Below are 13203 nucleotides of genomic sequence, written 5' to 3'. Positions count from 1 at the left end.
ATTTCCCTCAGTGGAGTAGAAGTAAAACAATAAATAATAATAATAAAATAAAATAAATACTGATAATTGGAAATACTCCAGTAAAGTACCTCAAAACTGTACTTAAGAAAAGTACTTAAGTAAATGTACTAGTTACTTTACACCACTGCGTCTTGTCGTGGCTAGGCTAGCTAGCAGCAGTTGATTCCGTGACGCCGGTGAGTTGTAAATATCTGCTCTCATCTAACTTCATCCCAGACTGATCTGCACCTAAACAGGTCGCTAAGGTTTGTCATTATACTTGCTGGAAGACTTCGATCCACAGACCAGAATCAGGCACGAGAGAAGAGGTTATGGTTTGTATTTGTAAAATTACTGTAAATAATTTGATGTACGTCTACAGCCTGTTTATGTCGCTATAATTGCTGAGTCTAACTGGGCTGCTAATATAGTTGGCTGCAACACGCGCAAAACCGAGCCCTCTTAGCTACAACTTACAAGCCACTCAGCCGCTATAGTTTCGATTCAGTTTATTTAATCTAATAATTAGCAGATTTGGCTTCTAACGAGGCCGCACTACTGCACCATCCATCCTATCTACGAAGGCCCGGCACCGCCACAAAAGAGCTCATGCAGGCCGAATCCGGGCCTGAACCTATGGCCTGAACCTGCTCTCATGGGCCGTCAGCGTTTCAAAAAGTGTCTGCTCTTCTTGGGCACCAAAACTCTAAACGGGAGTGAGTGACCGGGCTCCAGGAATATTGGGCACTTGAGAAGTCTGGGCCCGGCCTACGATGTAGTGGGCACCGGGGAGAGGGGATATATGGGCAGCCATTTTTTATTTGGGGTATTTAAACAACATACCATTGGATTGCATTATACGTTCTCAACCCCTATGTCTCAACCTGAGGTACTTGAGCCCCCCTCTGGTGTTACTCTAATTGCAACAACCACCACCAATCTTGTGCAAAATGATAACTGGACTGCCAAATATTCTAAACTTTATGCGATTCTGCCAATAATAATCATAATTTGAGACACAAGAAAGGAGTTTTTGCCCGGACAACAATGAATCACGTGACATTGATGATGTATGTGTAATACATCAAGTCTTAGTATACACATTGTGTATCCAGAAGTCCTTATTTCTTTTATGACGTATCGTCATCTGATGTCCAACTCCAACCCTGTCTCTGGTCCCAGGCCACTTGGAAGACAGTAAGACACCATCCTCTGAAGATGGTCTCTATACAGTAGACAGCTGGTGATTGTGTGGTTGCCAGTCTGCTCAAACTCCCCGCACTCAGCCAGGCCCCACTTCTTCATAGGCGCAGTCGACCCCAGTTTGTAGGCAAAAAAGCGGGGCCATTGATGGCGTGGTAGATCTCCTTTCCACACCATTTTGATGCAGTGATGGATATGTGTGCATCCGTACAACCGACAAAGTGTCTTTTGAGCTTTGAAGGCCTTTCTGCCACGCATTTCTATGACATTGACGAGTTGGAGCGTTCCTCTTCCCAGTGTTGAGCATCAGGATTCTGTATTCTTGGTGTTCAGCGTTTTTTGACAGCACCATGGGCACTTCCAGCAGAAAGTACTTCAACTTTTGGAGAGGATTTCAATGTCACGTTTGATCCTCCTATCACCTAGGCTATTTGTGATAATAATAACTCACACAAATGACTGTTCTAGCACAGCAATGATTGACGGATTTAAATGTTGCAGGTGACTAACACACTGTGCAGGCGTAGTTAGGCAAGATATTTATTTGTCATGCAAGTCTACTGAAGATGAATGCATGGACAAGTTTTTCTTAAATGCTGCAGGGACAGAAGTCCTTTAATATTGACACATTGATATGGTGATAGTAGGCTGACTGTTAACGTGGCTGTTAAAATGTGACTTATTTGATCCCACAGAATAGGATGGAAAACATGGAAACAGGACCTGCAATGCAGCAGCAGCCCCGGCAGCAAAATTCGGGGCAGATGAAAAGGAAAAACCGAGGCGGGGGACGTTTCCAAAACCAAGGCGGGGTATGTTTCCTCACAATGCAGGGCTTCTGTTTAATTATAGTATCAATGATATTAACAATATTGTCCATAATTAATATTATAATGACTATTAATCAACTGACAATTACATTTCCCCCCTAGCCCAAGAAATACTGATATTCCATACAGTGCTTGTACAGTATGTATTCCATATACAGCCATGGAGGTGCATAGTGGTTATTGGAAACACAATTTGTCATTCCCTACAGGATGTTTTACATACTGCTGTGAATGCCATCCAATCATCACACACAGAAAATATGGTCCAAGTGAATCTTGTGGTAAAGAGGGGAGATATTTTAGTAAATCAGTTTTCTGCTGGAACTTTCAAAGGGGATTGAATATGACAAGTGATTCCCCGCACATGCACACTCTCACACCAAAATAAAATGTGTGTTCTATATGGCAGATAATGGAATGATACATGCAATGTATGGAATATCAGTAATTCTAGGGCTAGTTTTCCCTGATGCTGTTGTGATGCTTGGGGCAGCAGCACTGCTAGTGGCATGAGCCGTTGGCCCACGGTACCCCTAGGGACTTCAGGAATCAGACAAATCTGCTGGAGCAAAAATACATTGCCCTTGGCGGATTTGGGTCTGGCCCCGCTCAATTGTGATTCAATTTCCTCACCCTGAAGAGATGGGTGACCAATCAGGGCCCAGTATTGGTCTGGTCTAACCAATTGTGTCCAGAGACATTTTTGTAACCCGCCCCGTGGGAAGGGTCCATATAGAAGTACCAGACTCGTATCCATGCAGTGATATAGTCTGGCTACGCAAGGCTACCCTGCCGCTCAAGCAAGCCTATTGGCAGCATCCATGAGTGTTCTTTTCTTCTCTTTCTCCCAATTTAACTAATGCATAGTTCTCTGCTGACCACTACTGTTTGGTCTTGAGGGCGTAGACATTCACATGTGTCCTCCGATACACATGAAGTCGGTGGCTGCTTCTTTTCACCCAACAGTAAGGACCCTCCTTGGGTGCAATGTGTTGGAGGAACACACTATCCTTCCACCTCTGCTCCCCACTATATTAGGCACCCCTGCCAACTTGCAGGAGTCGCAGACATGCAGCGACAGAGAACGGTGCAGAAAATGTGTGTGTTGGAGCACCAGCCAAATCGGTGGCATTGTCCCTCCACGGTGGAACTATGGTGGAACTACACTGGAACTCCATGCTCTTTAAATGCACATGTAGAAATATATTTTATTTTTATGCCCATATAGTTGTCAGCTTGTACCACCCTCCTTCATAGGTATCAACAATTAATGGTTCAAAGAATCTTTATCCAACCATGGCATGCTGCTCAGTTTTTTCTGAAGTTCTGCTGCTTTGGTTGTGTATTATATTTTTGTAGATTAAACTATATAGAATTAATTGTTTCAGCTAAAGTCAAATTTCCACCGTCGTGTCATACATTATCATGCAAAGAGAACTTCAACTTCTTGATCACTAGCATTTGAGATTTTGAGGCATGTCTCATGGATGTGCCCCTGCTTCATGCAGGGGACATGGTGGATGAGCAAGGATTACTCCATGGCTTTAAGATGTGGAGGACAGGGATGTGAGTCCACACCTCTGTTTAGCCTCATCCTGTGTCACTAATGCTTGTATGTGTGTGTCTCTCTCCTCCATTTTGGGTTAATTCTCACCGTTGACAGAGAAAACAGCAGATGAAGCATTCTAGTGAGATCGGTAAGTTCTGGCTCTACACAGTGATGGTACCGCTGCCAATGGTGGGGGATGAAGGCAGAGACTTGGATGTCATAGCCTCATTTGTCTGCTCATCATGGGCTTGTTGGCATTTTCACCGTTCCTGAGAGTCCCTCTCTCAGAAGTGGGGTTTGATGATGTGCCGCCCATGGCTGTAGACTGTGTGGGTCAGTGTTTTCCACTGTTAAAAGTAGGTGCAAGATATTTTACATGGTCTTGCTAAAGTCCTGTGTAGCTCCAGTTCATTGTTTTGAATGGTTCTTGGCTATAAAAACTGAACAACTTTAGAAATGCCAACACTTTTGAACAGAACAATGCAAGACCATCTCTAATTTTCCTGGCAACTGCTGGGAACACAACAAAGAGCACAAACGACTTTTAATCAGCTTGGCATGATGGCAGACAACCATGCATCTGCTGCGATGATGGCTGGTGAAAAGGCAGACTCTTAAACCATAATCTTCAACCGCAGTGCACTTCATCATGGCTGTCATGCTGGCTGATGGCTGCGTGAACATGTTTTGTGTATGACAAATATTTTAACCCTGTCATACTGGTTTGGTTTGAGTGATTGTGTGATGATCTTCCGTGTTCCTGAATTCTGCTCAACTCCTTGTTTCTTGGTTTACGAAAGTTTTTTTCTTTTTAACTAAATTGTTATCCCACGATTTTATAACACATTTTTCACCCAGTGCCAATTTTCTAATCCTGGGCGCTACACTCCTCTGCCAACCTGGGGAGAGCAATGGACTGACCTCATGCTTCCTTCTATGCATGAGGAGTCCAAAGCTTTCCCCGGCTGGACGTAGCGTGTGGAACGAACACGTTATTCCAACCGGTTCCTTTCCTCTCCATCAGGCGCCCAGGCTGGCCAGGGGAAGGCAGTATAGAGACCAGGATTACTGCATGTTTTTGAGAGGGTACCTACCCTAGGGGACACAGGGAGAACATGCAAACTGGCCCTTTCGCCAACCCCACCTAGGGTATGGGCACTGATGACGCGGAGGAGAGAACATGCCCCCAGCGTCGCCCGTCAGGAATCAAACCCAGGACCTTCTAGCTGTGAGGCAAACAGCGTTACCGACTGTGCCCCTTAACCTTATCTTTTTTTCTGGACTGCCACATCAGTGACCATGCCGAGGGTTTGGTCCTGAAGGCAGTCCATCATTGGAGCTGGAGTCACAATTCTGGCGATTTTGTGAGGGGTTGCAGAGACTGTTCATTCCCTCTTGTCTTTGAAAGTACAAGTGAGGAAGTTGGCTTTCTAATTGTTGTTCAGTGGACAAAGAACCTGCTAAAATACACACAAATGTGTATAGTTGTTTAGGACCCCCTTGAAAAAGATGCCATATCTCAAGGGGTTATATTCCTAATGAAGAATTTCAACAATTTAACTGGAGGCCTTCTGGCTCTATAGTTATACATGCTACTGCAGTATCCACTTTAATACGACGTTCCTCAGTCATTGGCTGTGTTGAACTTGTCCACACGGTGCCCTTGCAAAAGGGAGTTGGTGTTCTCATTGGGATTACCCTCAGTGTTTAATAAATCGGCATGGGTGATTGGATGTGAACCTTGTGGTTTCACTTGTCCGTTGCTTTTGGGCCGCTGTGGAGCTTTATTTGCATCTATGCTTTACACTTACCTGCTGTTCTGCTTTCCCAGTCTACGCCAAAGGCACAGTCATCAAGACGGTTGCTTCTTTCATCAGCCAGTTGAATGGGGTCACTGAGCCAATCATTGGTAAGTAAAAAAAAAACGGTTCCTGTATTCCAACTGATCTTTGCTGAGACTAGGGATGGGACGATAATCTTTATTATCATTTCTTGTGATAAAAAAACACTCACTATAATCATATCGTGGTGATTTTGACTGGTGTGTTTTAACAAGCTCACAATGCGAAACGCGACGCGTTGTGAGCTTGTAGATCTGCTATTTTTTGGCAAATGTTCCGCCCCAGGATAATGGATTTGGATTATCGCGATAATATCGTAAATCGCGATTTCTTTTGTCACAATAATCATGATATGACATTTTCATATTGTCCCATCCCTAATGCACACAGGCCTTCAGTACGTGTGGGAGTACCGCAGCCCCAGTAAATCTGTCCCACCACATTACCAGTGTAAGCTCTGTGCCGTGGCCCGCTTACAAAATGAGATGCTGGCCCATGTTAAAGGCTGGAAACATTGCCTCAAATACATGGTGAGTGTGACGCTTCCTTCATCATTTTGTGTGTGTGTGTGTGTCTCAAATACATGGTGAGTGTGACGCTTCCTTCATCGCGTGTGTGTGTGTGTGTGTGTGTGTGTGTGTGTGTGTGTGTGTGTGTGTGTGTGTGTGTGTGTGTGTGTGTGTGTGTGTGTGTGTGTGTGTGTGTGTGTGTGTGTGTGTGTGTGTGTGTGTGTGTGTGTGTGTGTGTGTGTGTGTGTGTGTGTGTGTGTGTGTGTGTGTGTGTGTGTGTGTGTGTGTGTGTGTTCTTTTTTAGATTGAATTTATACATTTAAAATTTTCCAAACTGACATGCAGTAAATACAATTTAAAAAATACAGGTCAACAATAACATGTATTTATTAACACTAGACCTTACCCGTTTGAAGATATGTGCTCCAATATATGTGCAGAGTGTGGGTTATGGAGAAATTAACTGTAACTGGTGCGTGTGTGAGAATGTGGGAGCATCATAATGTAAGGAGCAACCCATGGAGGAGTGTATATTTTTTGATGGATACAAATAATTTAACTGCTAAATTAGGTGAATAGAATATGGGGATGTATGCGCTTGCCATACCCGTCGGAAGATAAGACACACATCAAATGCACCCGGTGCATTAGTGACCCGTGCATGCAGGCAAACCACATATATGAGAGAGAGAGAGAGAGAGAGAGAGACACTGCAACTTCAGTCCGCACGTCACCACCCCCTGTTGGTGGGTGGTTTGTAGTGGAAAAGCATTTACTGACTGACTGACTGACTGACTGACTGACTGACCTACTGACTGACCCGCAAAACTATAGTATAGATAGCACTACTATTACCAGTTACTCAATCTTGGTGCGGTGTTGTGTTCACAGAAGCGTGTACACCCAAATAAGGTCGCCTGCGAAGAGGAAGACGCCAAGAAAGACCCTGAAATCAGGAAGAACGTTAGAGAGCTTGCAGCAGAGGTTGAGAAGGCAGAGGGAAGGGGTCAGCTCAAGGTGAGTGTCTGCAGGATCAAGGATCCACATGCACAGCATTGAAGTGTTGCTTTATTGCGACCGTAGGTCGCATTTACTACCAAAACCTCCACAGGCTGTCCGTGAGTGAGTCCGTCAGTCACACGTCACACGTCACACTCTTGCCCTGCTCATATCTCCGCAACCGTTGCCCCGATCCATGCCAAATTTTGCACACACACTCCTTACCTGCCAAACTACAACCTCCAAGGACCCCCGGAGCTCCAGGGACCCCCAGGTCCCTGGGGGACCCCCAGATGTAAAAAATGACCAAATGTGCTAAACTGACCAAATGACCACCCCAACGGGGCTGCTCACGGGGAATTCCCGGGGACCACCGACTCCTGGTGCTCCAGAACGGATGCAAAAGTGGTGGCGCCCCCAGTGGAGGACCCCCTACACTGCAGCTCACATAAAATGCCGTAACTCCGACTAGGAGCGACCGGGACAGCCGGGGCCGGTACCTATTCGTCCGCCTTGGCGGCGCGGAGACCCCACCCCTCATTTCTGACATGGCCCTCTTTTAGCGCCACCATGAGGCCGATTCTTGCAAAACACATTTTTGGACACTGCTCCTACAATTTTTGCCCTAAAATCACGCGAATCGGTACACAGTATGTCTACACTCATCCCATCAACATGAATCTCTCCCATATAGCGCCACCTCCAGGCCGATTTTTAAAAACACATTTTTGGACACTGCTCCTACAGATTTTGCCCTAAAATCACGAAAATCACTACACAGTATGTCTACACTCATGTCATCAACATGGATCAGGAAGATTTTGGCAAAACAAATTTTTGCCCTATTTGTGGAGATAAGTGACCTACGGTCGCTTATCTCCCGATTAGGGAGTCTTACTGGTATTTATAACAATACATTATTGTGACCGTAGGTCGCAGTTTAGTATCAGAACCGTCACATCTTGTCCGTGTCTGTATGGGTAAAGCTTTTGTTTGATTCTCTGACATCACACTCTGACATCACTGTGAGCACAAATCCCTTTATGCCCATATGGAAATGCATGTGATGCCAAGGGGAACCAAATCCCTTTTAAAGGACAACTTAAGTTTTTTACAACAAGGGTTCATATTTTAGATTGTAATTAGAGAAAAGAAAAAGTGAGTGTTAAAATGTTTTCATTTGCTTCGTTCTATTGTTTTATCGCGTTTACTGTGCCAAAATGTGGGGCATGCGTACGCTTGGGGGCATGTGTACAAGTGGCTAAATATGTCTTTTTACACACAATAAGCCAGCAGTTTCTTTATTGCTATTTACAGTAACACTTCTAGCCCCCATAAGTCACATCCAACCATGACAGGTTGTGTTGTATCTTGGGAATGGGCTTATTCTGTGTAAAATGACATATTTAGCCACTTGTACTCATGCCCCCAACCACTGAAATAAGAATCTCAAAAAATAGAAAGAAGTAAATGAAATCAATTTAACACTCATCTTTTATATTCTTTAATTACAATCTAAAATATGAACCCTTGTTGTAAAAAAACTAAAGTTGTCCTTTAAGCTCATACTGTATATTATGGAGATCCCTGTGATGCCAGGGGAACCAAATCCATTTTATGCCCATATATGGAGATCCCTATGTGGAGCTGACTACCATCACCTGGATCTCCATATATGTAGACGTCCATATTAATGGGTATTCCCCAGAATCCCTTTTATGCCCAATTGCCCATTTACAGTATGGAGATCCCTGATGTCATCAATATTAATATGGTCCGATATACATCTCTGGCCAGATGGCCAAGACATGGTGCGAGGTCGCTTTTGTCCCTTTGTCACTGGTTATAATATGGTCCCCTCTCCTTCGGGGTATTTTCCGTCGCAGTAGATTTGCACATAGGCCTACATGATTTTTGTTCTCTGCACTTACCCATCCTAACTATCAGGAGCAGTGGCTGCTAGCCTGGGACCAGTAGCATTTCGGGATTATGATCCGGTTGGGAGTGGAAACAATAACCTACGTCATGTTGTAGTCCTCAGACAGACTACACTTTGGCCGGAACTATCAAACGGGAAACGGTTTTAACCCAAAATAATTCCCCGTGCTCAAGGGCATAATTGATAGTAACTGGCAAGACCAGTTGCCTGTTTCTGGTTTAGGCCACGCCTAGACTGGATCACACGACCTGTTTAAAACGAATACCAGGCTGCGAGGTGAAGTGAGTGCTATTAATACAGTAACGAGGGAGCCGTTAGGGGTTACGTTTCAGGAACTCAGGGAATCTTGAATACATGGACTGGGACCAGGGGATGAACCTCTACCCATTCAGCTATGGCCGCCCAGTAGAACTTGATGATGATCAACAAAGATATACGCAGTGATGGGCAGTAGCGAGCTACAAGTAGCGACGCTACATAGCTTAACTACATTTCTCAGTAGCGTCACGGTAGCGCAGCTCCTTTTGAACCAGCGTAGCTGTAGCGTAGCGTAGCTATTTTTAGACCCCAGTAGTGAGGTAGCGTCCAACAAACGCTACACGTTACTATCCCGGCGAAATTTGACTGCTAAATAAAGTTTGTGAGGAAAATAATTCCCAACAGATCCCCAAACGTGTTGTTCTGCGCAGCGCTGCTTTGCTTTCACTTCATTCAACGAACCTCCTCTGTGTAGAGAGAGGAGACTAAAGCAAGGGATTTATGGCTCTTTGAAGTGAGACCGAGCCAAGGATCTGTCTCACTATGCGCTCTCTACTGCGCGAACCGGATTCCATCGTTCACTTCAAAGAGCCGTTCAAAAGATTTGATTTGTTCGCGGACGTCCCACCTCTCCCCGCAACGACACCGACACGGTGAAGTGTTCAGAGAGCGTCTGAGTGAGAACTGACATACAAGCTCACATCGCGTTGCAAATGCCAACATTGTGACCTTGTAGATCTCCGGGGGGGAGCATAAATCAGGCTTGAGGCTCTGCGCTGCAGCCAGAGATGGACAGTACTCGACCCGAGTAGCCTAAAAAGTAAATGAAAGGATGACACAAAAAGCCAGACATGAGGGCTTGTTTCCAGTTTTATAATATTGAATCGAACTGAGCATTTTTTGCCTGCCTATTTGTTTGGTGGAAAGTTGTACTTGATCATGAAATTGATAATAAAAAAAGTAGCTTTGTTGTAGTGAGCTACTTTTGCTGTGTAGCTTGTAGCTTGCTTTGCTACATTTTCTGTGGGTAGCTTCGTTGTAGCTTAAGCTATATTTCATCAAGAGTAGCTTAGCTTACTACATTTTCCAAGTAGCTTGCCCATCACTGGATATACGCTGCGTATGACACAAACACATACACCCCTATATATTCATTGGGTAGGTACAGGAAAGTTAGACCAAAGGTCTCTGGCCTGGAGTCAAGCCTAAACATTGCATTACATTGATAACCAACAAGGTCATTCTCTTGGGAGTCTTTTGTTTTTCCACATGACAAACTTGGTGCTTAATAAGAAAATATTCATTACTGTATATAAGAATGATTTCAACCAATCCTGATTCCTGTGTCTTGTCTGGTGATTTTAGGTTATCCTCAAGGAGCCCTGTGATGTCCCTGCCTTTAAAGGACAAGGTACGTTACCAGTACTGTCTTTCAAAGGACCCTACCAGGGTTTTTGCCCTTTGACTACAATTCATGTGTACTTAATATTAGTGCTGAGTACTGACCATTTTCCAAAGAATGCCCTTTTTTGGAATAAATGACTTGGGAGGGGGGGAAAATGGGAAGGGTGGCTGGTGACTCAATATGCAGGCACGTGCACACAGACATCAAAGGCGGCTGTGCCCGTGCCCCTTTATCCTTTAAAAAGTGCCCTCTCCAGACCATGAATGCAGTGCAAATGCCCTCTTTTCCATGCCATAATACCTGAAGGCAGCATTCAAGAGAATTGCCTGTGGTGTGGTCCAAACTCTACTGAACTTGAATGCAGCATCTTAGGTTGAAAACTTGAAATCAAGAAATGCGTAGAAATCAAGCATCAATGTTTTCACCAAAAGGCCCTTTTAGAAATGTTGATCCCCAGCTGCCCCAGCTACTGCACATTTTTCCATGTGCAACCAGCTGCAAATTGTTCATAACACTGACATTAATTGAAACCAATGGCTTCCTGGAAGGTAGAAAGGTGCATTAACTGTGCTTTGGAAAATAGTTGATGGTGAATCGTGATAATTCCTGATTTGTAGTCGATGTGTTAAGCATCTTTAGTGTGAAATGTATGCATGATTCTGAGTTTCTCTCTGGTCTTTCATTATTTTAGCGTCTGCTATTCCTAAGCCCTTGGCTCTTCCGATGGGTCCAAATGGATTTTTGGGTAATTGTTTTAATTGTCAAGCATGTTCCTCATGTGATATGTAAATTGAGCCTTTGTCCTCCATTGCTTGAGTAAATATAATAATCATTGAAATCTTGTAGGCAGGTTTCCTGGTGATTTTCCTCCTCAGGAAGGCCCTCGCCCCGGATTTAAGATGGGTGGGCGTCGGGAACCAGGTTTCGGTGGCTACGCAGCCAGACCAGATCCAAGGCCGTTTCCAGATGGCATGGGCCAGGGCCATCACCCTGGGGGTGGAGACGGTTTTGGACGCAATGGCAGAAGAGATGACTTTGGTAATGGCAGAAGAGATGACTTTGGGATGGGTGGTCGGTTGGCTGATAGCCCAGGAAGGCGTTATCCGGATGAGTTCAGAGGTGGCCAAATGGGGAGTGGCTTGATGGACGGGCCGATGGACAGGCCAGGCTTGATGGGAGCAGCTCCAGACTCAAGCAGCAACCTCCCATCAACCTTGCTCAATTACCTGGTGGGTGTTACGATGAATGCCATAAAGATGGCTTTAGTGTACATTGTGATTCATGAATATATTTGTATTTGTGGTGTCTGTGTGATGTGTCCAGGATACCTTCCGAATAGAGAATGAGGACGATGCCCAAATTGTGCTAAAGGTGACTCAGAAGTTAACCGACGTGCTGATGGATTACAGGCTGAGGAGTGTATCCACGGTATGTAACGTTTCTAATGCAGGACACTTCTGCTCCTGCTAAACCAAGAGCAAACAATGTCAGAACACATTCTCTCTCTCTCTCTTATATCTCTCTCTCTCTCTAATTTTTTGGTACATTTATATAAACAACGCTGAAGAAACACAACTGAATGGATTGTGAAAATGTCCACTAAATTGCCAATGCCTTTTGCTTGAGTGTTGCAGCAGGGTCCTACGATGAGGACCTTGAACAGCAGTATGAACAGTTCCACTTCCATGGGCTTCTCATCGCCTCCTTCCAGAATGCCCAGTGGTGGAGATCGCTTCTCTGGAAGCCACTCGGGTATGTAAAGCATCACCTTTGTGCAGTCCCAGGTAGTGATGCACCGATACCGTATCGGTAGAGTCCCGATATGACTTAATGTATCGGATCCCACAATCTTACCCTGCAAACTTTTTCCGTCGCTCCTCCAATCTTGTCTCACGAGAGATGGGATGAGTTTGCACTCTATTGCACCGATGGCACTCTTTGAACTGAAGCCTATCCTACAATTAATAAATGGCTTTAATTGAAAGGTGATGCATTTGAAAATCGGTGCATCCCAATTCCCAATGTTGCGGTAAACCAAACATATCACATTTAAACGTTTCATTATATTTTGTCTTTACAGGTCCATCTAGGTACTCTGATGGCCCATCAAGGTTCTACAACTGAACTAGTCGGATGTTTGCAACAAGAATGAAAAAGACAAATGTTATTGGCAATTCTTATTTGAGTTCTGACATGTGCTGTAGGCCTACCTGTGCCATGATGTCTTTTACTTATTCACTTTTTTTTTTACTTTTCAAAACGTGTACTTGTTGAAACTTGTATGTGTGACAAACATTTGTAGTTCGAGCCATCTGTTCCTATAGATGTGATCCACAATTCCCCACACTGGAATAATTTGAAAGTGTATAACATTTTTTGCAAGAATTTCTTTTATTAAAATACAAAGAAAATGAAAAACAATGATTTGTTTCCATACGTAACACTGAGTGGAATTGAAATCTAACAAGGTTGCATTTAACTGCTACTTAAAGGAAGCCTAAATGGTCCTCATTAATGTTCATGATAAAACAGCATTTTCTATTCGGCCTGTGTCTCTTAGGATAGCTGTGCGAAGTTCAGAAACCCATCATTCAGTGACATCGTTTGACAGATCTTTTTTAAAACCATTTTTGAAAATATAATTTGATTTTTAATGGCTTCCATTAGAAC

The 13203-nt window shown here is 44.2% G+C and overlaps 2 protein-coding genes across 4 annotated transcripts in view; both read left to right on the top strand.

Annotated features, from left to right (window-relative positions):
• Window positions 1-13203, top strand: part of LOC308298554 (sialic acid-binding Ig-like lectin 15) — a gene marked incomplete at both ends in the record, with an annotated part of 432712 nt that overhangs the window by 152413 nt on the left and 267096 nt on the right. The window lies entirely within an intron of this gene.
• Window positions 186-13200, top strand: LOC308306377 (uncharacterized protein). Of its 3 annotated transcripts, none has more exons than XM_080751341.1 (12): window positions 186-329; window positions 1899-2015; window positions 3697-3730; window positions 5414-5491; window positions 5814-5953; window positions 6824-6949; window positions 10494-10539; window positions 11225-11278; window positions 11380-11762; window positions 11857-11961; window positions 12168-12285; window positions 12614-13200. In XM_080751341.1, the coding sequence occupies exons 2-12, from the start codon at window positions 1905-1907 to the stop codon at window positions 12655-12657; spliced, it is 1239 nt and encodes a 412-aa protein (XP_080607467.1). In that variant the 5' UTR covers window positions 186-329; window positions 1899-1904; the 3' UTR covers window positions 12658-13200. The 3 variants fall into 3 exon arrangements, with proteins under 3 accessions (XP_080607467.1, XP_080607466.1, XP_080607468.1); XM_080751340.1 differs by having other exon boundaries at window positions 186-335; XM_080751342.1 differs by lacking the exon at window positions 11225-11278 and having other exon boundaries at window positions 186-335.

The sequence above is a fragment of the Nannobrachium achirus genome, assembly GCF_963921795.1.
Source record: "Nannobrachium achirus genome assembly, chromosome: 2".
In the NCBI taxonomy this organism is placed as follows: domain Eukaryota; kingdom Metazoa; phylum Chordata; class Actinopteri; order Myctophiformes; family Myctophidae; genus Nannobrachium; species Nannobrachium achirus.
Note: the sequence above shows the minus strand (reverse complement) of the source record. Positions and strands in the feature narration are given on the sequence as shown.

Bases quoted from the DNA above. Each gene is read 5' to 3' on its own strand.
- LOC308306377 (XM_080751340.1), top strand. The intron at 5,492-5,813 runs GTAAGTAAAAAA...TAATGCACACAG, and splicing joins GGTCACTGAGCCAATCATTG to GCCTTCAGTACGTGTGGGAG. The intron at 11,763-11,856 runs GTGGGTGTTACG...TGATGTGTCCAG, and splicing joins CAACCTTGCTCAATTACCTG to GATACCTTCCGAATAGAGAA.